Source organism: Sphaeramia orbicularis, chromosome 8, assembly GCF_902148855.1.
Source record: "Sphaeramia orbicularis chromosome 8, fSphaOr1.1, whole genome shotgun sequence".
NCBI classification, from domain to species: Eukaryota; Metazoa; Chordata; class Actinopteri; order Kurtiformes; family Apogonidae; genus Sphaeramia; species Sphaeramia orbicularis.
The window spans coordinates 27012958-27040937 of NC_043964.1; the positions used below are offsets into that span (position 1 = coordinate 27012958).

General features: G+C 36.2%; 3 protein-coding genes and 1 gene segment (V, D, J or C); 2 read left to right on the plus strand and 2 right to left on the minus strand.

The window, feature by feature from the left end:
- Window positions 1-118: 118 nt before the first annotated feature.
- On the minus strand, window positions 119-15132 carry LOC115424802 (immunoglobulin lambda-1 light chain-like). Its single transcript, XM_030142220.1, has 6 exons — window positions 15093-15132; window positions 14684-15009; window positions 14233-14266; window positions 12948-13192; window positions 11317-11503; window positions 119-190 (listed from the first exon to the last, which is right to left on the minus strand). Exons 1-5 carry the CDS (start codon window positions 15130-15132, stop codon window positions 11420-11422), a joined length of 729 nt encoding a protein of 242 aa, XP_029998080.1. The 3' UTR covers window positions 119-190; window positions 11317-11419.
- Window positions 121-2262, minus strand: LOC115424800 (immunoglobulin lambda constant 6-like; the record flags this gene model as incomplete). The annotated part of the segment is given in 2 exon segments: window positions 121-622; window positions 2223-2262. Coding segments are annotated over 2 exon segments (369 nt in total), but the record flags the coding sequence as incomplete, so codon positions are not given.
- LOC115424801 (immunoglobulin lambda-1 light chain-like) lies at window positions 7109-27640 on the plus strand. The gene is made up of 5 exons (XM_030142219.1): window positions 7109-7194; window positions 7278-7608; window positions 8008-8051; window positions 9842-10285; window positions 27590-27640. Exons 1-4 carry the CDS (start codon window positions 7155-7157, stop codon window positions 10168-10170), a joined length of 744 nt encoding a protein of 247 aa, XP_029998079.1. The 5' UTR covers window positions 7109-7154; the 3' UTR covers window positions 10171-10285; window positions 27590-27640.
- Window positions 24596-27645, plus strand: LOC115424162 (immunoglobulin lambda-1 light chain-like). The gene is made up of 4 exons (XM_030141266.1): window positions 24596-24715; window positions 24799-25127; window positions 25546-25579; window positions 27153-27645. The coding sequence occupies exons 1-4, from the start codon at window positions 24676-24678 to the stop codon at window positions 27479-27481; spliced, it is 732 nt and encodes a 243-aa protein (XP_029997126.1). The 5' UTR covers window positions 24596-24675; the 3' UTR covers window positions 27482-27645.
- The last annotated feature ends 335 nt before the right edge of the window (window positions 27646-27980 follow it).

Genomic DNA, 27980 nt, shown 5'->3' on the forward strand with positions numbered 1-27980 from the left:
TATTTTACACATAAACTCAATAAAAACATTAAGAAATTAGAAAACATATTATTTGTGTCATGACTGGCTGTATATATTAGTGTTATTTTCATGGGAACAAATAAATACAAAAACAAGTTGAATCAAAGCAGTTTTATTGAATGCATCATTTAATATAAAGAATGGAATCTATCTCCATCTGTTCCAACATTTGTTCCAAACATGCAGACACATGTTGTGTATCATGTAAACCTTGTACAGAGCACAGAGCACAGACGGTGCAGAAGCAGGTTTCAGATGGTCATTGTGCTCCTCTACTGTTGCTCAGTGGGACACGCTGACTTGTTGATGTTTTTCTCGGAAGTCTGGGAGCCCACAGACACTTGACATGTGTAAACCTGATCCGTGTTCCAGTCTGACGTCTGGATGGACAGGTAGCTGCTGATTTGGAAAGTCTGGTCTGGTTGCTGAACAGCGGTGCTGGTAGAGATCCCAGTGCTCAGCGGTCTCCCAGCAGCCAACCAGGTCACATGTGCAAAAGGCCCAGACTGACTGGACAGACAGACCAGAGTGGCTTTGTTGGACTGGAGCTCAGCAGCGGACGGAGGGAAGACTGTCAGGACAGGAGGAGGGACGCTGGAGCCTGAAAATACACCCACCACACCAACATACATCATACATGAACAACAATGACATGTACGGAAAACAGAAAGGAACCAGGAGTCAAACATCAACAGGTTGATGGTTGTGTTTATTTATTTTCCTTCACTGGTATTTATTGAATAGCTGAGATTCTTCATGATTATTTCATTTATTTGTACACTGACATGCCTCATATATGTATTTTAATTGCACAAACTGTATTTAATTATTTACTCATATTACTCCTTTTCTGCACCTCTTAACAGAAAAGAATAATTATTTTCATCCTTCTATTATAAGAAAAAACACACAGATTAACATTTTAACGGTTCGTTTCTATTTACATATCCCCACTAAAAAGGATTAATACAAACATAACTAGAAAAGCACTCGGAGAGCGCAGACCTCCGCCAAGCGCAAAAATTCCCCACATAATCGGTGATACAAATCCTACATTTATGTTTTAAAATAAAATCCGCCTTCTGGATCAGATCCGGATCAGCCTTTGAAATGTGATAGAGGACCCCATTGTCAATTCCTGAGTTAAATTTCATGAGTTTTGGTCAATAATTAAGCGAGATATTGGGAAACGAAAATTTTGGCCCCATTTACCACAATGTTAACGAAAATTTCAAAGTGATCCAGAATCCAGTATTTCTTCCGGATCACCCCCAGAAGTTAATCATTTCTTCCTTATCCCATTTCCAACAAACCCTGAAAATTTCATCAAAATCTGTCCATAACTTTTTGAGTTATGTTGCACACTAACGGACAGACAAACAGACAGACAGACAGACAAACAAACAAACCGTGGCAAAAACATAACCTCCTTGGCGGAGGTAATAATCTTCAAAAAGTTTTTGTAGAGTAACATATATTAACCTTATAATAAAACTTCACAGATGGTTTCAGGTGTTAAAAACTTTTAAATTGTAAAAATTAATAAACATGACTTTGACAATGTCTATAATCTGAAATAAATATTGCAAAAAGAATCTAATTAAATGAATATGAAAGAATTAAAGGCATAAATGATAAAATTACATGTGAAAAATGTCTCCTCATGTCATTCCAATTCAATATTTAAGCAATTGTACAACCTTATCATTATTTAATTAATTTTAAATCCAAAATTAATATTACAGAATAAAAAATGTAATCAATTAATGAGTATGGAATTGTAAAAAGTATAGCACATTATAACATTACTTTTGGAAAATTTAAAACATATAATAATGATCTGAAATGAGTTTTGGTAGAATAATGTAAATTAATCTTATAGTGAAACTGGCCAGATGGTCTCAGTTGTTTAAAAAAGCTGATTTGCAAAAATGAAAAAACATGAATTTGAAATGTCTTAAATGCCAAATAAATGTTACAGATTAAAACATGTTATCAATTGAGTATAAAATTTTAAAAAGTATAAGTTATAACATTAGTTTAGGAAAATGTTACATTTATTGAAAACTCAACATAGATGCAAATGTACAAACTTATCATTACCATAGTATTAAATACATTAATAATGCAGATATTTTGTGTTCTAATGCTTCAGAGATAGAAAATCAATTGGATTTCTTGATGATTTTAAAGGTACTTACTTGTCACAGTCAGCTTGGTGCCTGGTCCGAATACCACAGTGATTCAGTTTGTGTACACGCTCGTACAAAAACCTCCTGAAACTGAAACATCCTTTAAACACAAACTTTCACTGAAAACATCTCATTTCTGTGTTTCCTGTGTGTTTATGATCCAGAACACTGATGGACCTGAGGACTGACTGTGAATATTTCACAGTTTGCTTGAATTTAATTCTTATGTTTAATGACCATTGAATTCATTGTGATTGTAGTGACACTGCTCTGCATATGTTCATCATTCACAAAGTCCAGGAAAGTTTATTAAATTGACAATTACTCTTTTCATTTTCAATGCTTGAAGTGACTTTCCTTATTTTACAGCAGGTTAGTTGGTTACTTTTTGTTGTAATTCCTCCAAACTGTACTGACTCTGTCACTGAGGTTTTTGTCATGGTGTGATTCACTGTGATACAAATTCATCAGTAGAACGATCCTGTGTCTTACAGAAATACTGAGCAGAGTCTCCTACCTCTGCACGATTAATGATTAACTGGTAATCAATATTTGATGTAGTTTTAGAGTTAAATCGATCAGAGGAGAATCCTGTTCCATAGCTGGATGAACTGTGACTATGATAAAAGTACAGAACCAACTGAGGAGCTCCACCATGAACCTGTTTATACCAGCTGACATAATTCCCAACATCTCTCTGAATGTTACATTTGAGAACAACCTCTTGTCCTGCAGAAACTGTGAGGACAGCAGGCGTCTGAGTCAACACTATCACTGCATCAACATCTGTCAACAAACAGAAAACTCCATGAATGAAGGGTTCATATTTGATCATATGTGTGTATAACAGAAGCAGGAGAATATCTTACATGTTAGAGCAGTGATGAGAGTGCAGAGGGTCACCAGCATGTTGTCAGTGTGTGGAGTAAACGTCCTTTACTGTCCAGATGAGACGTGAACAGAGATGTGACAAGAACAGAGACTGAAGCTTATAAAGAGACTGAGGAGAAATGAGGAGGGGGAGGAGGAGGAGGAGGAGGAGGAGGAGGAGGAGGAGGAGGAGGAGGAGGAGGAGGAGGAGGAGGAGTTACACTATTCAATACAGTTGTGATTCAGAAATGATGTTCTGCTGTTTCATACTAAATCCTTTAGCTTTTTCTGCTGCTTTTTTTAAATTTCTGTTTTGTTTTGTTTTTTTTAACAAGTTCAGTTTTTTTTTATAAAATCATCACTGCTCTTGAGGTCAGTATGTAAATAGTTACCTCCGCCAAGGAGGTTATGTTTTTGCCAGGGTTTGTTTGTTTGTTTGTTTGTCTGTTTGTTTGTTTGTTTGTTTGTTTGTTTGTTTGTTTGTCTGTCCGTTAGTGTGCAACATAACTCAAAAAGTTATGGACAGATTTTGATGAAATTTTCAGGGTTTGTTGGAAATGGGATAAGGAAGAAATGATTAAATTTTGGTGGTGATCGGGGGTGGGGGGGCCCACGCGGGGGGCCACTGATCAGCCTTGGCGGAGGTCTGCGCTCTCCGAGTGCTTCTAGTTTTATATGTGATCAGTTTTAATGTAATTTCTTGTGAACCAGGCTGAACAAGAAGCATTCAAGCATTTCATAATGTGACCCTGACACTAAAGTCAGTCTTTTATGCTGCATTAGTCAATTGTATTTCCTATTGTTTATATATCTTTTACAGAATAGTGTATTATTTGTGTATTCAGAGGATTCATCAGGCTCCAATTGTTAAAGAATGTTTCAGAGACCATAAGGCATCACTTTAACTCATGGATCCACTACCACAGAGTCCAGACCTGAAACCCCACTGTGAATCATTGGGATGCAATCAAAGAGATTTTCCACAGTGATCCGACTGTTCATCATCAAAACAAGACCACAGCCAAAAACTAGAAGCACTCGGAGAGCGCAGACCTCCGCCAAGGCTGATCAGTGGCCCCCCCCCGTGGGCCCCCCCACCCCCGATCACCACCAAAATGTAATCATTTCTTCCTTATCCCATTTCCAACAAACCCTGAAAATTTCATCCAAATCTGTCCATAACTTTTTGAGTTATGTTGCACACTAACGGACAGACAAACAAACAAACAAACAAACAAACAAACAAACAAACAAACAAACAAACAAACAAACCCTGGCAAAAACATAACCTCCTTGGCAGAGGTAATTATTTAACAATGTTAATGTTACCTGAATAAAACACATTACACTGGTGTGCAGAAACTTACTAAATTTTCAAAAATGAAAAGTGGAAACAATTAAATGAACTAGAAGCACTCGGAGAGCGCAGACCTCCGCCAAGGCTGATCAGTGCCCCCCCGTGGGCCCACCCACCCCCGATCACCACCAAAATTTAATCATTTCTTCCTTATCCCATTTCCAACAAACCCTGAAAATTTCATCCAAATCTGTCCATAACTTTTTGAGTTATGTTGCACACTAATGGACAGACAAACAAACAAACAGACAAATAAACAAACAAACCCTGGCAAAAACATAACCTCATTGGCGGAGGTAATTAATGCAACTCCAAATAGAAATAAATGTTGTGATATTCATTGTGATGCTGCATTTGCATTGTGTGGCATAAATGATTCAACAATGAATATGTCATTAAAGTGTATACTACAGACCATGTGTGTGTTCATGTGTTTGATCAGACAGTACACCCATGCTGTTCAATATCTACATATTTACACAGTGTATGAAGTAAATAGAATGAAATCCACTTTAAAAAAAGAAATACATTTAAACCTATACTGTGTTGTGTTGAAACTACACTTGTAGAATAAATCATGTGTTTCTTAGAACAGGTGATAAAGTGTGTTAACTTGTACACAGATAATAGTTTAACTGGGGGTTCTCACAGTTCAGTACATCAGAAAAATATACAGAAATGATCTTGTTTAGTTTTTCTATAGGCTTTAGAACATGAACAATGTCATGTGTGCTGGTTTTATGGTGAAAGGAAACCAGTGTGTAGAGATAGTTAAGATTGATATTAAAAAACTTCACTTAGCGACAAAAACTTTCACTGATGTTATGACTTTACCACATTGACCCTCAGGTTACTACTGTACATAGAAATCTAAATCACAAGTGAAAATCAGATTATTGTTTTAACAACAACAATGTGAAGGAAATCAGTTTATTACTGTTTAGTGTGGGATGAATCTGATCAAAACAAAACATTACTGTGTTATAAACTGTGAAAAAAACTAGTGCTGGGCAGCAATTGAAATTCTAAATCGCAATTAATCGTGTGAATTTCTGTGATTAATCATGATTAATCGCGTACTTATATGCGGGGTGGGTGGTGGGGGGCATCAACAGCGTGTATTGCCTTTAAGTGATATTTCAGACTGGAAGTACTCCTGTGATAAAAAATAATTCCACATTGCAGTGCTTACAAACAAATTTGTCCTTCTCAACCCCACCATCTGAAGACATTTAAAATGGAAATGTCCACGTAAAAGACCAGTACTTTTCTCCATGTTTATGTCCCCACCAGTTCATTTCTGGTTGTGAGTGATTGACAGGAGTCTTAAGCCCACCCCAAATGCTGTCATTGGTTGAAACGCATGATGACACCGATTGGCAAACCTACCCTGACCAACATCCCCCTGTTCCTGTGACCCATGGTTTACTTACGTGTATTCACAAAGCAAAAGCAAAGGACTTTCAAGATAATTTGTGACGTTCAGTTGCTAAAAGTAAGCAAAAGGGGCCCTCTAGTGGTCAGAATAAGTTGCACTAACATATGTTTTGTCTTTTCGGTGTTCCCGTAGTCAGTTCGGACATAAGAAGGAAATAACAGACACGTTTCTGTCACTCTGTTTGTGTGGCCTGAAAAACGTTTGCCTATGAGTAATTTATGTTCAGTTGTTGTAAGAATGAATAGTATAAAATATCTCTGATGTGAACCTTTGTTGCTGGATAAAAAGACGTTGTAAATCTTAAATTAATTTGTAAATGTTAATCGTTAGCGTGTCTATGGATTTTCCCATTCAAGTTAGCATCGAGCTAGCGATCTTTTTCCCATTCATTTAAATGCATAATGCCATGTAAATGTACTAAGGCAATGAACAGAACTGAGACATATTTTGTATGTATGTTGCAGTTTTACAGTGAGTCTAGATTTGGAGAGAAGTTTTCAACATCCGGCTATTCGTGGGAAACCTGTTGTCTATCTGCCGAGCTAATCGCCACACGCACACAAGCAGGGGCAGAATATGAGTTATGATAAAACGGTATTAACGTGAGATAAAAAAAAAAAAAAAAAATTGTTGGCGTTATTTAATGAATGCGTGAACGTGGTAATAATACGTTAACTTGCCCAGCCCTAAAAAAAACTTTTCACCAAATACATCTCCTTTTTTTTTTCACTTTATCTATGTTCCACGGTATACAACATACAACATCAAACAACATACTATCTACAACCACTACTTGAATTTTAGTGACTAAAAGCCGAAAGTAAAAGACAAGTACAAGGACACACAAAGCACTGTCATGTGTTCAATGAGCAGAAGAAAATAAGACATTTATAAGAAATTATTGTCAAAATGAGTTGGTGCACATTCAGTACTAATATAGTACAAGTTATTTAACATTGTTATTGTTACCTGAATAAAACACATTACACTGGTGAGCAGAAACTAACTAAATTTCCAAAAAAGAAAATTGAAAACAATTAAATGAACAAGCAAGAGATTAGTTCAATATAAATGACTGAAGTTAAAAGGATAAAAGTTTAGTTATGTTTTATAAAATGCCATATAAGTCAAATAAATTGTAATTGGAAGTTGTAACTCCTCCTCCTCCTCCTCATTTCTCCTCAGTCTCTTTATAAGCTTCAGTCTCTGTTCTTGTCACATCTCTGTTCACGTCTCATCTGGACAGTAAAGGACGTTTACTCCACACACTGACAACATGCTGGTGACCCTCTGCACTCTCATCACTGCTCTAACATGTAAGATATTCTCCTGCTTCTGTTATACACACATATGATCAAATATGAACCCTTCATTCATGGATTTTTCTGTTTGTTGACAGATGTTGATGCAGTGATAGTGCTGACTCAGACGCCTGCTGTCCTCACAGTTTCTGCAGGACAAGAGGTTGTTCTCAAATGTAACATTCAGAGAGATGATGGTTATGTTGTCAGCTGGTATAAACAGGTTCCTGGTGGAGCTCCTCAATATGTTCTGTACTTTTATCATAGTCACAGTTCATCCAGCTATGGAACAGGATTCTCCTCTGATCGATTTAACTCCAAAACTACAAATATTGATTACCAGTTAATCATTAGTTGTGCAGAGGTAGGAGACTCTGCTCAGTATTTCTGTGGGACATGGGATAGTTCTGCTGCTGCAACTGTGTCACAGTGACTCACACCATGACAAAAACCTCAGTGACAGAGTCAGTACAGTTTGGAGGAATTACAACAAAAAGTAACCAACTAACCTGCTGTAAATTAAGGAAAGTTACTTCAAACATTGAAAGTGAATATAATAATCAACAATTTAATAAACTTTCCTGGACTTTGTGAATGATGAACATATGCAGAGCAGTGTCACTACAATCACAATGAATTCAATGGTCATTAAACATAAGAGTTAAATTAAAGCAAACTGTGAAATCTTCACAGTCAGTCCTCAGGTCCATCAGTGTTCTGGATCATAAACACACAGGAAACACAGAAATGAGATGTTTTCAGTGAAAGTTTGTGTTTAAAGGATGTTTCAGTTTCAGGAGGTTTTTGTACGAGCGTGTACACAAACTGAATCACTGCGGTATTCGGACCAGGCACCAAGCTGACTGTGACAAGTAAGTACCTTGTTAGGACAGATAGTACGAGTACTGGACCCAGATGCAAGACCCTCAGACAGCAATACAGTTAAAAGGGATTTATTAGTTATAGTCAGAGTAACAGGTTCACACAGAATAGTAATGAATGTATCTTCAGCTGGACTGAGTTGGGGAATCGTCTCGGCTTCGAATCTTAAGTGAACCACGTTACGGCCCAGGTCGGGAGCACACGAGGGGAACCCGACTAGGAGAGAGCAAAGGAGAGTCAGAGGGCAGACCAGGTCATACACGGGCAGACAATCAGACAGGCAAACGTACATAGGGAAAGGCAGGCTCACGTACCGATGGTCCAGGCAGGGGTCAAAACCAGGATAAGGCACCAAGGCGGAGGAACAGACAGGGGTCAGGCGTATACTCGGGTGTGATGGACAAACCAGGTCGAAGGCAGACGAGCAGGCAGACAAGGAACAGGCAGAGTCGGTGGTCGAAGGGCAAAACGGGTCACAACAGGCAGGCAGGATCAAAAAACGCTGGTACGTTATCACACCGAGGGTTGAAAACGAACTGGCAATGGACAGGGGAAAACACAGGGTTTAAATACACAAGAGGGCAGGAAGACAATTGGACACAGGTGGAGACAATCAGGGAGGAGTCAGGTAATCAGAGCAAAGGTGAACACAAAGAGGAAGTAAAGACACCAGACAAGACACATGAGGGAAACTTAACAAAATAAAACAGGAAACAACACACAAGACAGACAAAACAAGTAAAAGTCCGGGGACTGATATGACATACCTTTAAAATAATCAAGAAATTAGATTGATTTTCTATCTCTGAAGGATTAGAACACAAAATATCTGCATTATTAATGTATTTAATACTATAGTAATGATAAGTTTGTACATTTGCGTCTATGTTGAGTTTTCATTAAATGTGACATTTTTCAAAAGTAGTCATAACGTGCTATACTTTTTATAATTTCATACTCATTAATTGATTACATTTTTTATTCCGTTATATTAATTTGGCATTTAAGATTAATGTAATATTGATAAGGTTGTACATTTGCTTAAATATTTATTTGGAATGGCATGAGGAGATGTTTTTCAAATGTAATTTTATCATTCAGGCCTTTTATTCTTTCATATTCATTGATTAATTAGATTCTTTTGCAATATTTATTTCAGATTATAGACATTGTCAAAGTCATGTTTATTAATTTTTACAATGTAAAAGTTTTTTAACACCTGAAAACCATCTTCAAGTTTTATTATAAGGTTAATATACGTTATTCAACAAAAACGTATTACAAATTATTCTTTTTCAAATTATTCTAAACTCATGACAGTATGTATGAGGGAATTCAAACCATCTTCTTAGCTTTAGTCACCAAAACTTAAAGACAATAGTGTTACTGATGTAAAGAAATTATTACGTTTGTATTAATCCTTTTTATTGGGAATATGAAAATAGAAACAAATTGTTAAAATGTTTATCTGTGTGTTTTTTCTTATGATAGAAGAATGAAAATAATTATTCTTTTCTGTTAAGAGGTGCAGAAAAGGAGTAATATGAGTAAATAAGTAAATATAGTTTGTGCAATTAAAATAAATATATGAGGTATGTAAATGTACAAATAAATGAAAAAATCATGAAGAATCTCAGCTGTTCAATAAATACTAGTGAAGGAAAATAAATAAACACAATCATTAACCTGTTGATGTTTGACTCCTGGTTCCTTTCTGTTTTCCGTACATGTCATTGTTGTCCATGTATGATGTATGTTGGTGTGGTGGGTGTATTTTCAGGCTCCAGCGTCCCTCCTCCTGTCCTGACAGTCTTCCCTCCGTCCGCTGCTGAGCTCCAGTCCAACAAAGCCACTCTGGTCTGTCTGTCCAGTCAGTCCGTGGCTTTTGCACATGTGACCTGGTTGGCTGCTGGGAGTCCGCTGAGCACTGGGATCTCTACCAGCACCGCTGTTCAGCAACCAGACCAGACTTTCCAAATCAGCAGCTACCTGTCCATCCAGACGTCAGACTGGAACACGGATCAGGTTTATACATGTCAAGTGTCTGTGGGCTCCCAGACTTCCGAGAAAAACATCAACAAGTCAGCGTGTCCCACTGAGCAACAGTAGAGGAGCACAATGACCATCTGAAACCTGCTTCTGCACCGTCTGTGCTCTGTGCTCTGTACAAGGTTTACATGATACACAACATGTGTCTGCATGTTTGGAACAAATGTTGGAACAGATGGAGATAGATTCCATTCTTTATGTTAAATGATGCATTCAATAAAACTGCTTTGATTAAACTTATTTTGTGTTTATTTGTTCCCATGAAAATAACACTATTATATATATATTTTCTAATTTCTTAACGTTTAATTCAGTTTATATGTAAAATATAAGTCAAAACAGAGAACATTGTAGGTCAATACTTCATCTGTAGAATTAGAAATGTTTAAATAATTAGTAACAGATTGAAATTTCTTTCTGATGTAACAGGGTCTCATATTGAACCTGAGGCAACAATTGCAATATTTGACATTACATCACATTCATTTCATTTGAACCAAAAATCTAAAAATCTAATTGCCTTCACCACTCCTCTAGCTTGTAGACTAATACTACTTTTCATATTAATGACTCTTTGGTCTGGAAACTTTACATTGGACCAGATTAGACATAAAAATGGGATTCAACTGTATTTTATATTCAACCAAGATCAGATTCTCTTCAGGTGTTGGTTTTACAAACGTGACTCTAACTCATACATTTAATGTCAGAGATAAATCACCTGATGAAAACATTCCACTTGTTTATTTATTTGTGATTCCAGTCAAAGACAGTTTATTCTCTGTCTAAAGATCAGACTCTTGACATTTAAATCCAGTTCATTTACATAGAGTTAAATATAAAGTCAGGCGTGCAGGTGCATCCTGGGAAAGAACAGAGGGAGGAGCAGAGAGGAGACGCTTCACTGATGAAGGATGAAAATACAGTTTCAGTTACTGTTCATTTAAACTGATTTGGATTCAAAAAATATGAATCACTTTTCTGTAGTGTTTTTGTTTGTGTGATTCTGAAATGTGAGATACTTTGAGAATAATTTATTAATTCATCTTTTATTGGATTATTGACATTTTAGGAAATAAGATTGAGTCCATTTATTCACTTTATCAAAAAGAAACTCAAACTATTTGTGATCACAGAGATTTTATTGGATTGAAAATGTAGCGATTGCAAAGCTGATACAACATCTAAATGAAACTGTTCCAACATTTGTTCCAAACATGCAGACACATGTTGTGTATCATGTAAACCTTGTACAGAGCACAGAGCACAGACGGTGCAGAAGCAGGTTTCAGATGGTCATTGTGCTCCTCTACTGTTGCTCAGTGGGACACGCTGACTTGTTGATGTTTTTCTCGGAAGTCTGGGAGCCCACAGACACTTGACATGTGTAAACCTGATCCGTGTTCCAGTCTGACGTCTGGATGGACAGGTAGCTGCTGATTTGGAAAGTCTGGTCTGGTTGCTGAACAGCGGTGCTGGTAGAGATCCCAGTGCTCAGCGGACTCCCAGCAGCCAACCAGGTCACATGTGCAACAGACACAGACTGACTGGACAGACAGACCAGAGTGGCTTTGTTGGACTGGAGCTCAGCAGCGGACGGAGGGAAGACTGTCAGGACAGGAGGAGGGACGCTGGAGCCTGAAAATACACCCACCACACCAACATACATCATACATGGACAACAATGACATGTACGGAAAACAGAAAGGAACCAGGAGTCAAACATCTACAGGTTGATGGTTGCATTTATTTATTTTCCTTCACTGATATTTATTGAACAGCTGAGATTCTTCATGATTATTTCATTTATTTTTACATTTACATGCCTCATATATTAATTTTACTTGCACAAACCACATTTAATTTTTTTTCTGTTATTTGACTGTTTTTCTGCACAAATAAACTGAAAAAAAAAAATGTTTTTTTTATGTTTCTATATTAATTAATTATCTATATTATATTTACATGCCTCATATATTTATTTTACTTCCACAAATCATATTTAATTATCGACTGATTTGACTGTTATTCTGCACAAATAAACTGGAAAAAAAAGGTGTTTTTTATGTTTCTATATTAACCCATAATGACCCAAACAGCCACCAGAACCATCTACTGATCTAATAATTTATAGTAATTAATACATGATAATCCACTAATCCTATCAATTCATGTAAATAATCGGTGTATGATGCAGTTTTTTATCTTTACATGGTCATCAGATGTGACCCATTTGGACGTTCAAAGGCTCCGTAGTGAACATGGAAACATTGTCATCTTCCACAACATTGATTCACCAGTAAATCCCACAGAGTTGGATCAATGACAGTGGATGGACACATTTGGTTTATATTCAGTTAATGATATAATTTGTTGAAAAAGTAATTTTTTCTAGACTTTTCTCTGCTGTTGATAAAATAATCCTCAACTTTAATTAGAGGTTTTATGATCATCAACATGATCAGTGAATTATAGAAAATAAAATATCCGACTTTCACTGAAAAAAAAAAAGATTTCAATCCATTACTGATAATTTAAACATTTCTGATTCTACAGATGAAGTATTGACCTACAATGTTCTGTGTTGTGACTCACATTTTACATGTGAACTGAATAAAAATTTTAAGAAATTAGGAAACATATTATTTGTGTCATGACTGGCTGTATATAATAGTGTTATTTTCATGGGAACAAATAAATACAAAAAGAGTTTAATCAAAGCAGTTTTATTGAATGCATCATTTAACATAAAGAATGGAATCTATCTCCATGTGTTCCACATGTGTGATGTTTTTCTCGGAAGACTGGGAGCCCACAGACACTTGACATGTATAAACCTGATCCGTGTTCCAGTCTGACGTCTGGATGGACAGGTAGCTGCTGATTTGGAAAGTCTGGTCTGGTTGCTGAACAGCGGTGCTGGTAGAGATCCCAGTGCTCAGCGGACTCCCAGCAGCCAACCAGGTCACATGTGCAAAAGCCACAGACTGACTGGACAGACAGACCAGAGTGGCTTTGTTGGACTGGAGCTCAGCAGCGGACGGAGGGAAGACTGTCAGGACAGGAGGAGGGACGCTGGAGCCTGAAAATACACCCACCACACCAACATACATCATACATGGACAACAATGACATGTACGGAAAACAGAAAGGAACCAGGAGTCAAACATCTACAGGTTAATGGTTGTATTTATTTTCCTTCACTGGTATTTATTGAACAGCTGAGATTCTTCATGATTATTTCATTTATTTTTACATTTACATACCTCATATATTTATTTTTCTTGCACAAACTGCATTTACTTATTTACTCATATAACTACAATTCTGCATATTTAAACAGAAAAAAAAAAAAATCTTTAATTTTCAAGTTTCTATCATAACATAAAAATACACAAGAAAACATTTCAACATAAAATATTAACCATTTGCTTCTATTTTCATATCCCCAATGGAACAGATTAATATAAATATCATAACTTTATATCATTACTAGTAATATCTTTTGGTTAAAGTGAATTTGTACATTCACAGGACATAGATTTATTTTATTTGTACAGACTGCATTTAATTATATTACTGATATTCTTTACTGTTAAACAGAAACAAATAAATTAATCTTATTTCAACAAAAGTCAAAAAACCTTTGTAAACATTTCACTCGGTACAATCTCACAAACAATTTCTATTTTCAACCCCCCCCCTTCAAAAAAAAAAAAAGATTAATATTATTCTAATCATAACTGAATGTCTCTTGACTTATGGTGATAAAACACTAAAAAGATGGTTTCAGTCCCCTCATATATAATGTCACAAATTTAAAGCATAAAATAATGATTTAGAAAACGTTTTTTCCGAATGATGTATATTAACTTTTCAATAAAACCCGGAAGATACTTCTCGTGAAAATGAATAAACATCACTTCAAAAATGTCTTGACAATGTACATGTTATAAATGTACTTTGAAAATATCTAATGTACTGAACAGTCAACATAGATGCAAATGTACAAAGTTATCATTAACATAGTATTAAATACATTAATAATGCAGATATTTTCTCTTTCAATGCATCAAAAATGGAAAATCACTGTGGTTTATTGATGATTTTAAAGGTACTTACTTGTCACAGTCAGCTTGGTGCCTGGTCCGAATACCACAGTGATTCAGTTTGTGTACACGCTCGTACAAAAACCTCCTGAAACTGAAACATCCTTTAAACACAAACTTTCACTGAAAACATCTCATTTCTGTGTTTCCTGTGTGTTTATGATCCAGAACACTGATGGACCTGAGGACTGACTGTGAATATTTCACAGTTTGCTTTAATTTAACTCTTATGTTTAAAGACTATTGAATTCATTGTGATTGTAGTGACACTGCTCTGCATATGTTCATCATTAACAAAGTCCAGGAAAGTTTATGAAATTGACAATTATTATTTTCACTTTTAATGTTTAAAGTACCTTTAATTATTTTACAGCAGGTTAGTTGGTTACTTTTTGTTGTAATTCCTCAAAATTTTACTGACTCTGTTACTGAGGGTTTTGTCACGGTGTGATTCACTGTGATACAGCTGCAGAAGCAGAATCATCCCATGTCTGACAGAAATACTGAGCAGAGTCTCCTACCTCTGCACGATTAATGATAAACTGATAATCAATGTTTGATGTAGTTTTGGAGTTAAATCGATCAGAGGAGAATCCTGTTCCATAGCCGGGTGCACTGTTAGTATAATGTAAGTTCAGAGCATATTGAGGAGCTCCACCAGGAACCTGTTTATACCAGTAGACATAATTCCCATCATCTCTCTGAATGTTACATTTGAGAACAACCTCTTGTCCTGCAGAAACTGTGAGGACAGCAGGCGTCTGAGTCAACACTATCACTGCATCAACATCTGTCAACAAACAGAAAAATCCATGAATGAAGGGTTCATATTTGATCATATGTGTGTATAACAGAAGCAGGAGAATATCTTACATGTTAGAGCAGTGATGAGAGTGCAGAGGGTCACCAGCATGTTGTCAGTGTGTGGAGTAAACGTCCTTTACTGTCCAGATGAGACGTGAACAGAGATGTGACAAGAACAGAGACTGAAGCTTATAAAGAGACTGAGGAGAAATGAGGAGGAGGAGGAGGAGTTACAATATCCAAGAATAACTTTTTTGACTTACATCACTCATTATTAATACATAGCTAAAGTTTATCCATTTATTTTCTGTATTTTATATAGAGGTAGTTGTTCATTTATATAATTGTTTTCTATTTCATTTTGGGAAATGTATTTTTTCCTGCTCACCAGTGAACTGCTTTTTTACTTTTCAGTATAAGTATGATATGTTTCCTCATGTTACATTATTATCTTCACATAAATTTCACTTCATTAGTATTAATTGAGAACCACTGTATTATTATACATGTCTTATTTTCTTGTACTCAGTCATCATGTGAAAGTGGTTTGTGTGCTATTGTAATTGTCTTTTACTTCTAGCTTTTACTAAGTAAGATTAATGTGGAAATCCAAGAAAAAGCATTTGTCATGAATAGTGCTGGGCAGCGATTAAAATTTTTAATTGCAATTAATCGTGTGGATTTGTGCGATTAATCACAATTAATTGCATAGTTATATTGTGTGTATGTGTGTGTGTGTAGTAGAGGTCGACCGATTATCGGCCGGGCCGATTATCGGCGCCGATATTTGGGAATTTGACATATATCGGTATTGGCCTTTTTTTTTTTTCCAACGGGCCGATATTAAGAAATCAATTTAAAACTGGGTTATTTGGGCTCAGATGCAGCCGCGCCTCTCTCTCTCTCCCTCTCTCTCTCTCCTGCACTATCCACTCTGCGCCCTCTGACTGGTTGACCCTGAAGCTGTCCTCACACTGGGACTGACTTAGGATGAGACTGTGTTCTACATACATGTTCTCTCTCTCTCTCTGTTTCCATCTCCATATTATCTGCAGTCTAATTCACACACATGTCAGGAGGTAATCTGAGTTAGCAGAGCTGCCGCTAATGTTTACTCTGCTCTGGCCTTCTTCTGAAACATTAGTAGTAGTTGTGAGATGTAGAGCACAGGGATGTTTAGTACAGTTTCAGAAGAGTTGTCTGCGTTTACCTTTGACACATGTGTTTTCTCTCCGGGGCTTCTCACACCAGAAAACTTCACCTCTCCGCGGTGCGTACTCCTTCCGCGTCGGATTTCGACACGGAAGGGGTACACCCCCCCCCGCGTCAAATAGTGCCGCTACGGGGCTCTGACCGCATGCGTCGATTTCTGACTATTTGGGATGAGACTGTGTTGGTATGTAATGTAATAGTGTGTGTCTGCGTTAAAGTCACATGAAGAACTCTACAACTCACAACTACTAATGTTGCTGTGAGCTTTCTAGTCCTATGATCTGAAAATTAAAGTGAAGATGAGACAGAGTCAAATTCAGAAGTGATTTATCTGAACATGGTGGAACATTTGAAATCCTGTGTGTGCTCATTAAAGCCCTAAAGGCTGTTTGTGTTCTGTCAGGAGTTTAATTGTACTCATAGCAACTATTATACTTTTTTATGTAGCTTTTGTCATATTAATCATTAATAATGTAGCAGCATAGTTTTCAATGACAACGTCCCTACTATCGAATGGTAAAATACAAAATTTAATAATGAAATCAACTTAAGGCGTCCCAAATGCTGTAATAAATGAAGCATGATGAGTTGAGCAGATGTCAGCATGTGGCCCAAGAGTTTACAACAATCTCCCTGTACTTTTGTTGTGTTTGAACTTAAAACAAAGATAAGTCATTATACTTATATTTAAATTTTACTTTATTTACCGTGGAAAAATTTCAGTGAGCTATTTATTTAAGCTTTTATTCAACTTTATAAGAGATGCTTCTGAGTCTAGGAAATCCATGCACTTCTGGAGCTATTATTTTCTATTTATTTGATTAAATAAACATGCTTTAGGCATTTAAACGAAGTTCAGTGTTTGCATTATTCAAAATTTTTCATGCCAACTTTTACATTGTTACTGCAAATGAATATCGGCTCCAAATATCGGTTATCGGCCTCCTCTAGCTACTAATAATCGGTATCGGTATCGGCCCTGAAAAACCCATATCGGTCGATCTCTGGTGTGTAGGGGGGGTTTACTGGCATCAACAGCGTGTATTGCCTTTAAGTGATATTTCAGACTCGAAGTACTCCAGTGATAAAAAATAATTCCACACGTCAGTGCTTCCAAACAATTTTGTCCTTCTCAACCCCACCATCTGAAGACATTTAAAATGAAAATGTCCATGGAAAAGACCGCTACTTTTCTCCATGTTTATGTCCCCACCAGTTTATTTCCGCTTGTGAGTGACTGACTGGAGTCTCAAGCCCACTAATAAGTACTAATATTAATAAGCCCAATAATTGTTGAGTTCAGCACCAAAAGGAACCAGACTACCATTCTGCTGTTAGAACGCTGAACAAGACAAGTAGGAAAAAAAAGGAAAAAAAAAAGTAGTGTGAGATACTCCCTGGTAAAATGTCCAAATAAAAGAGGATACACAAGCAAAGGTGTTAGAAAAATGGGCAATGATGACTGGGAGTACAGTTGGTGTCGGCTGCTGCCTTATCAGTACAGACAGCTGCCTGTCAGCCAGCTGAGCCCATAAAAGAAAAAAGAAAAAAAAAAAAAAAGCCCAATAATGTGTGACGTTCAGTTGTTCAAAGTAAGCAAAGGGGGCCCTCTAGTGGTCAGAATAAGTGTCACTAACGTACGTTTTGTCCTTTCGGTGTTACTGTAGTCATAAGAAGGAACTAACAGACACATTTCTTTCACTCTGTTTGTATGGCCCGAAAAACGTTTGCCTGTGAGTATTTTATGTTCAGTTGTTGTAAGAATGAATAGTATAAAATATCTCTGATGTGAACCTTTGTTGCTGGATAAAAAGACGTTGTAAATCTTAAGTTAATCTATAAATGCTAATCGTTAGCGTGTCTATGGATTTTGCAATTCAAGTTAGCATCGAGCTAGCGATCTTTTTCCCATTCATTTAAATGTATAATGTAGGGCTGCTCGATTATAGAAAAAAAAAAAAATCACGATTATTTTAGCAATAATTGAAATCACGATTATTAAAAATGATTATTTGTTAACCTTAAAGTTGTTTATTTTTTCTTGCAAAGCAATGTAAAATATACTCTTTAAACATAAATAAAGCTTTTAACCACTAAAACAAAGTATGTTCACTTTTGTATGAAACAAAAAAATCTTTGAATGCAAATAAGTGTACTGTAAATTCAAGTATGTTTCCTTTTGTAAATAAATAGTGCACTGTAATTAAACTGCTATAGACTTGCCATAGAACTGTAGCAATAAAAAAAAAAAAAACTCATGTAAAGTGCAAATTATAAATTCAAGTATGTTCAATGTAGTATGAAACAGTAAATTTAGTGGTGTGCTGTGAGGTTTCAGTTCAGGCCTTCTGTATACATCAGCCATCTAGAAAACGCACATTAGGGTTATACGGGTTAGGTTAATACGGGAGTTACAGCATAAAGAGATTCGGAGACTGAAGATTGCATTGCGGACGAAGTTGTTTTTATGCGTATTAGTTTTTCATAAGATTATGATAAAGGTGGCGGTGGTTAAACTTTAGATGGTTACAAAGGTTTGTTGTGTTAGCGGTCAGTGCGGACACAACTACGAAACACTTTTTGCACGTGATGTGTTTTTGCTCTTCGTCTTCTTCATCAAACCCAAAGTGATTCCATACAATTGAATTTGACTTGCCTTTTTTGTTTACCAAGCACTTCTGCTGTGATTCTCCTGCCGTTTTTCCAGACCGCTAGGTACAACTTTCCTCTTGGGGTGGACCTGCTGGTTAGCTGGAAGCAGTAGCTTAGAGGGGGGCGGGAATAGCAGCTCATGGTAGCTTGCGTGCGCGTGAATTAAAACAACTCAAAATTAATAATCATTTTTTCTCGATAACATAATTTTTGTAATCATTGCGTGTAATAATCAAAATCGTAATTGAATTTCGATTAATTGCACAGCCCTAGTATAATGCCATGTAAATGTACTAAGGCAATGAACAGAACTGAGACATATTTTGTTTGTATGTTGCAGTTTTACAGTGAGTCTACAGTAAAAGATTTGGAGAGAAGTTTTGGGCATCCAGCTTTTCTTGGGAAACCTGTTGTCTATCTGCCAAACTAATCGCTACACACACACAAGCAGGGGCAGAAGAAAAGGAGGTATAATTGTACTGTCCTCGCTAAGACGTCTGTACTTAGTCTGAGCTAGACAGCGAGCTAAACTCTGAACTGACGATGCAAGATATGTCCTCTTAGAAGTTTGCAGCTTTAATGTACATACTTGACATCATGCAGATTGACAGAATGAAACTATAAAATAAAGACAAAATAAATCAGTTATGTCTATTAATGATATGCACATGCACAGAGAATGCATAGATGTAATTATTATAAACTTAAATTGACTGCTAATACAACAATCACATTGTAAATAAGTAAAGGTTAGTTCAAAGGCTGGCATATTAAACACAAGCAATTAATTTACAAAACTTAACATGAGCCTGCATAAAGAATTAGCAACCCATCTGCGACTGCTAGCATACACGAATTAGCTTAAACATGTTAATAACACACTGTAATAAACACATCCAAAATAACGTCATAAACATGTTTCTAACGGCACGTTTGCATGTGAAATTATTTAGCAAACAACAGAATGATTGATACATACAGGCGTTGAACTGCAGGAGTTACACAAAGTTTGATTCAGCATTACTTGGAAAGTTGGCTAGCTTTTCTCCTCTCAGCTACAGCACGGTGCTTGGTGCGTGTGGAGCGCCAAAATAAAAGCATGAGTTTCGAAATAAGAGTCCGTATATATAAATGAACTAAGACTTGCTTGAAAGGCAGAACAATAATAAAACGGCATTATTGGAAAAAAAAATTGTCGGCGTTATTTAATGAATGCGTTAACGCGGTAATAACGCATTAACTTGCCCAGCCCTAGTCATAAGCAATAACTGGTTTTAGACATATACAGAAATGTTGCATGATTTTATGGACCTTAAAACACAAAGCTTGTAAAAAAGCAGATATATTTAATTAAAGTTTTAGTCAGTTTAAAACATACTGACATATTGTTTTGAGCAGATTCATCCCATGTTGCACAATAATAAACTGATTTCCTCCACATTGTAGGTGTTAAAGCAATAATAAGATTTTCACTGATTATTCTGATATTATACTAGATTATACTAGTGCCAGCTGTTGTAGTTTTAACAGTTCTGGTTCAGTCTGCTGTGCATCCATGTGTTGTCCCCCCCCCCATTCTCTCTCTCTCTTCCTTTAACCTTCTCTCTCTTTAACCCCAACTGGTCCAGGCAGATGACCATCCTCCAGGAGTCAGGGTCTGCTCCTGGTTTCTGCCTGTTAAAAGGAAGTTTTTCCTCACCACTGTCACCAAGTGTTTGGTCCTGGAGGATTCTGTTGGTGTCTGTGGATCGGCTTAAGAGTCTGGTTTAGACCATCTCTAAATGTAACATGTCATAAAATAACTTTTGTTATGATTTGGTGCTTTATATATGAAATTTGATTGACTGATTCGATGTGAATTTGGAGGATGTAAATCCAGATCTTCCAGAGCTCCAGCTGTGATGAACCTTCTGCACAATCTAAGGAACTCCTCCTGGACTCTGTTAAACCAGTGAGTGGTGACATCAGTACCAGTGTCCAGGTTTCAGTCCATGGTGGCTGTGTGTCCTTTCTCCATGGTCAGGGTGGTCTCCGTCCTATGGTCAGTGTGTGTGGAGTAAACGTCCAGATGAGACGTGAAAGGACACATTGAACCTGGACTGAACTGAACCACTGGAGGAAGGTTTTCTTATATCAGTCAACTACGACAGGTGGGTTTATGGGATATGTGTAAGGGAGTGTTTTTCAACCTTGGGGTGGAGAATTTCTAGTATTTGATTTAAAAACAAAACAAACAAACAAACAAACAAACAAGCTTATTAATAAAAATATATGGTGAATTGACAGAGACCATCCCAATCCATAACAGGCATGACAAACTGTGAAGCTGAAACTGAAGCACTGTGGTACTGTTTATCTGTCAAATGTTCATTGTGGTCATTTTAAGATGCTGCAGCTCTTCCATAATTCATAGTTTGAGTTATTGTTTTTTCAGTATTAATTTGCAGCCTTGGACTGACTGTACATATCCTGACCAAGGAAAATAAAATTCTCTCTTTGAGCAGTAATCTACACCTAGCTTTTCTGCCTCTGTCCATAATAATACACATTATATAGACTAAATGTCATCTAAAATTAATGTTTATTTGCAACATAGTATAACAAACTATTACATGATCAAAAACAAATTAATTTTAGCAAAAAAATGTCTCCGTTTTGAATGTCAGGGTCACCAAAAATTTGTGACGTTAAAAAGGGGTCACGAGCCAAAAAAGGTTGGGAACCACTGGTGTAAGGGATGATATATTTCTATGTACAGTAGTAACCTGAGGGTCAGTGTGAAAGTCATAACATCAGTGATGGTTTGAAAAAGTTTTTCAGCTTCATCTTTGTTCACCAAGTAAAGTTTTTTAACATCAATCTTAAACTATCTCTACACACTGGTTTGATTAAATTTAAAACTAACATAGATGTCATCATTAGTATTATAAACCTATAGCAAAGTAAAAAAAAAATCATTTGTTCATATTCAGATTTACTGCAGTGTAAGAAACCACTGTCAAACTGTGCATTTGTACAAGTTAACACACTTGATCACCTTCTCTAAGTAAGACATTATTTTTTCTGCTAGAGTGGTTTCAACACAATGCAGAGGAACAGATGTATGTTTTTATTTGGTGTATTTCCTTCTATAAACATCATATACTGTGGAAATATGTAGATATTTACCAGCATAGGTGCACTGCCTGGTCAAAAACAAGCCACACACACACAGATTTCACAACATAATAATTGTGGCATCGATTATGACACACAATGCTAACTAAACATCGTAATAAATCTCATAGCATTTATTTCCGTCCAGAGTTGCATTAATTTTTCAGGGTGATCTTGTGTTGATGACAAAGAGTCGGACCACTGTGAAAAATCTCCTCCATCACATCCCAGTGATTCTCAGTGGGTTTCAGGTCTGGACTCTGTGGTGGTGAAACCATGTGTGAAAATGAAGTTTCATCATCACTGAACCACTCTTTAACAATTAGAGCCTGATGGATCCTCTGAATAAACAAATAATGCATTTATTTTTATCAGATTTTCTATCAATAGAAAATACAAATGATTAAATAGTCATTACAAGTTCAGTAATGCACCATAAAACAATAACTTCTATTTCAGGTGTAATGGCAAAATTACTTATATCTATATATTCATATATATTTTCATATATTTCATGTATCATATAGGCTTCTACCTCTATTTCAGATATATTCATGTCACTGTGTATTATAGAGCAGTTTTGACCTCTTTTGTGTTTTGTCCAGAGTAGAAGGCCAAACCAACATTTCTCACAAGGGTGTTATCTCTAAGTTCCTGACACTAACCAAAACACTTTCGACACATCATAATTTTCTCATGGGAGACAGAAGACTACATTGTGATTTGTATTTTTGGGTTCAGACCATCTCAGTCTTTTGTCTGAGTGATATCTCTTTCTATGGAGCTCCAAATAAAGGGATTTCTTTGACACTGATCGCTTGAACTGACCCTTCTTTTTTGAAGATGAATTAGTAGAGTATTATTTTTCCATAACACAGGACTACATTATGAAGTGGTTGAATCCATCTTGTTCAGTCTGGTTCACATGAAATTACATTAAAATTTAGACATCACTTACAAAATTGTTTATATAATATTAAACAAATCTGACCTCAGGAGTAGTGATGATTGTATCGTAAACTGAGGTTATAAAAAAAAAAAATAAAGAAATTAAAAAAGGTGCAAAAGAACCACTCTTTAACAATTTGAGGAATCCTGGTGTTTTCATCTTGGAATATGTCTGTGTTATCAAAGAGAATGAATCCGCTGATGTTCAGATTAGGTTTTTCAGTGTGTTCAGGTTCAGGCGACCTCGTTTTTTTGACACATAACATTGTTGAACATAGACCTGAACATCTGAACCAACCCCAGATCAGAACACTGCCCCCGCAACTGGAGCCTGATGAATCCTCTGAATAAACAAATACTTCATTTAATATCAGCAGATTTGTGAGCAAAAGGAAATACCACTGATTAAATAGTGATTAAAAATGTACTAATGCAGCATAACAGATGAACTTTTTAATAAACCTTTTAAATACACTTGTATAAAAAACACCATTAGTGTCTTTTTTAATCGTGCTTTTAAATTTGACGTACAGATTTCTTCTGTTGTCAAGACCACCTTCATCCTCCAGCTCCTGTATCAAAGGTGAAACCATACCTGCTTATAAACCAGTTCAAGTCTGTGGTCCATATGTTTATTACATCTGCACAGGACCACTGGGTTGGACCAGTTCTCTGTGAACCAGCTCCAGATGGTCCAAAATGCAGCAGAACCAGAAGACAGGAACACATCACCCCTGGATTCCTGTCACTTCCAGGATCCAGTTGTAGATTTGACTGTATGTTTAGAAGTGGCTGAATGGTTTGACACCCCCGGACCTTTCAGAGCTGTTAACTGGGCTCACTGTGGCCAGAACAACACAGTCCTCAAGTCACCTGATTTTAGATGTGGCTGCGTCCAAAGAGTAACAGCAATAAAGCTGTTTCTGTGGCAGGTTCAAGGCTCTGGAACATTCTGCCCCAAGAAAATACATCTGCACAGTCCATTCAGCACTTTCAATCTCTGTTAAAATGAACATATTTGGACTGGATTTTGTGTGGTTTTAAGTCACTTTTATCCACCAGTTGTGTTTGAAACATCTTTATCCTATCTATCAAATCTTTTGTATCAGTTTGTTTTTTCCAGTTTCAATGTATTTTTTATTTATTTATTTATTTTTTCAAATTTTTGCTCTTTTACCGTAATATGTATGTTACTTAAATTTTTGAACAGCAGTTTGGGCAGGTTGTGATGTTCTAAATGTGCTATATGAATAAACTTGTCTTTGATGATCATTGTCAGAATAGGAAATGGTTGAATGCATCTTGTTCAGCCTGGTTCACATGAAATTACATTAGAACTTAGACATAAGTTACAAAATGATTTAATCTAATATTAGACAATATTTACTTCAGAAGCAGAGATGATTTTATAAAACACTGACGTAGATGAAAGAAGAAATTGGAGAAAAGGAAACAGCAAAATGTAAAGGATTTACTACTAAACAGAAGCATATCAATTGTGACTAAAAACTGTACTGAATATTGTAACTCCCCCTCCTCCTCCTCCTCCTCCTCCTCCTCCTCCTCCTCCTCCTCCTCCTCATTTCTCCTCAGTCTCTTTATAAGCTTCAGTCTCTGTTCTTGTCACATCTCTGTTCACGTCTCATCTGGACAGTAAAGGACGTTTACTCCACACACTGACAACATGCTGGTGACCCTCTGCACTCTCATCACTGCTCTAACATGTAAGATATTCTCCTGCTTCTGTTATACACACATATGATCAAATATGAACCCTTCATTCATGGACTTTTCTGTTTGTTGACAGATGTTGATGCAGCAAAAGTGTTGACTCAGACGCCTGCTGTCCTCACAGTTTCTGCAGGACAAGAGGTTGTTCTCAAATGTAACATTCAGAGAGATGATGATGGTTATTATGTCAGCTGGTATAAACAGGTTCCTGGTGGAGCTCCTCAGTTTGTTATGGACTTTTATCATACTGACAGTGAAACCGACTATGGAACAGGATTCTCCTCTGATCGATTTAACTCCAAAACAACATCAGATATTGATTACCAGTTAATCATTAGTCGTGCAGAGATAGGAGACTCTGCTCAGTATTTCTGTGAGACATGGGATGATTCTGCTTCTGCAGCTGTATCACAGTGAATCACACCATGACAAAAACCTCAGTGACAGAGTCAGTACAGTTTGGAGGACTTAAAAGAAAAAAGCAACCAACTAAACTGCTGTAAATTAAGAAAATTTACATCAAACATTGAAAGTGAATATAATAATCAACAATTTTCCAAACTTTCCTGGACTTTGTGAATGATGAACATATGCAGAGCAGTGTCACTACAATCACAATGAATTCAATTGTCATTAAACATAAGAGTTAAATTAAAGCAAACTGTGAAATATTCACAGTCAGTCCTCAGGTCCATCAGTGTTCTGGATCATAAACACACAGGAAACACAGAAATGAGATGTTTTCAGTGAAAGTTTGTGTTTAAAGGATGTTTCAGTTTCAGGAGGTTTTTGTACGAGCGTGTACACAAACTAAATCACTGTGGTATTCGGACCAGGCACCAAGCTGACTGTGACAAGTAAGTACCTTTAAAATCATCAAGAAATCAGATTGATTTTCTATCTCTGAAGGATTGGAACAGAAAATATCTGCATTATTAATGTATTTAATACAATGGTAATGATTAGTTTGTACATGTTGAGTTTTAAATACATGTAACGTTTTCCAAAAGTAATGTTATAACTTATACTATTTATGATTTCATATTCATTAATTGATTACATTTTTTACTCTGTGATATTAAGTTTGGATTTAAGAGATTTTCAAATTATCAATTCATTTTTGCAATTTATAACAACTTTTTCAATAACTAAAACCATCTGTCAACTAATGTTTATTTTAAGGTTAATTTACATTATTCTACCAAAACTTACTCCAAATCATTATCATATGTTTTAAATTCATGATATGAATGTAATAAGGTGACTGAAACCATTTTTTTTACTCTTTAGTCGCTTTAACCTAAAGAAAATACTAGTACTGATTTAAAACAGTGATTATATTTACATTAATCTCTTCAGTTGGGGTTAGAAAAATAGAAATAAATGGTTAATTTGTGCATAATGAAATGTTTGCCTGTGTTCTTTTTTTTTTTTTTTCTTAACCCATAAAGACCCAGTGGTACTTTTGTGTCTGTTCCCAAATGTGTTTTTCTTTCTATTTTAACTTTTCAAAAGTCATTTATCTCCATTAATTGCAATATTATCCTCTGAATTTTGCTTTTTTTTTTTCAGTGAAAGTCGGATATTTTATTTTCTATAATTCACTGATCATGTTGATGATCATAAAACCTCTAATTAAAGTTGAGGATTATTTTATCAACAGCAGAGAAAAGTCTAGAAAAAATTACTTTTTCAACAAATTATATCATTAACTGAATATAAACCAAATGTGTCCATCCACTGTCATTGATCCAACTCTGTGGGATTTACTGGTGAATCAATGTTGTGGAAGATGACAATGTTTCCATGTTCACTACGGAGCCTTTGAACGTCCAAATGGGTCACATCTGATGACCATGTAAAGATAAAAAACTGCATTATACACCGATTATTTACATGAATTGATAGGATTAGTGGATTATCATGTATTAATTACTATAAATTATTAGATCAGTAGATGGTTCTGGTGGCTGTTTGGGTCATTATGGGTTAATATAGAAACATAAAAAACACCTTTTTTTTCCAGTTTATTTGTGCAGAATAACAGTCAAATCAGTCGATAATTAAATATGATTTGTGGAAGTAAAATAAATATATGAGGCATGTAAATATAATATAGATAATTAATTAATATAGAAACATAAAAAAAACATTTTTTTTTTCAGTTTATTTGTGCAGAAAAACAGTCAAATAACAGAAAAAAAATTAAATGTGGTTTGTGCAAGTAAAATTAATATATGAGGCATGTAAATGTAAAAATAAATGAAATAATCATGAAGAATCTCAGCTGTTCAATAAATATCAGTGAAGGAAAATAAATAAATGCAACCATCAACCTGTAGATGTTTGACTCCTGGTTCCTTTCTGTTTTCCGTACATGTCATTGTTGTCCATGTATGATGTATGTTGGTGTGGTGGGTGTATTTTCAGGCTCCAGCGTCCCTCCTCCTGTCCTGACAGTCTTCCCTCCGTCCGCTGCTGAGCTCCAGTCCAACAAAGCCACTCTGGTCTGTCTGTCCAGTCAGTCTGTGGCTTTTGCACATGTGACCTGGTTGGCTGCTGGGAGTCCGCTGAGCACTGGGATCTCTACCAGCACCGCTGTTCAGCAACCAGACCAGACTTTCCAAATCAGCAGCTACCTGTCCATCCAGACGTCAGACTGGAACACGGATCGGGTTTACACATGTCAAGTGTCTGTGGGCTCCCAGACTTCCGAGAAAAACATCAACAAGTCAGCGTGTCCCACTGAGCAACAGTAGAGGAGCACAATGACCATCTGAAACCTGCTTCTGCACCGTCTGTGCTCTGTACAAGGTTTACATGATACACAACATGTGTCTGCATGTTTGGAACAAATGTTGGAACAGTTTCATTTAGATGTTGTATCAGCTTTGCAATCGCTGCATTTTCAATCCAATAAAATCTCTGTGATCAAAAATAGTTTGAGTTTCTTTTTGATAAAGTGAATAAATGGACTGATTCTCATTTCCTAAAATGTAAATAATCCAATAAAATATGAATTAATAGATTATTTTCAGAGTATCTCACATTTCAGAATCACACTAACAATAAAAACACTAAAGAGAAGTGTTTCATTTTATTTGAATCCAAATCAGTTTAAATGAACAGTAACTGAAACTGTATTTTCATCCTTCATCAGTGAAGCGTCTCCTCTCTGCTCCTCCCTCTGTTCTTTCCCAGGATGCACCTGCACGCCTGACTTTATATTTAACTCGATGTAAATGAACTGGATTTAAA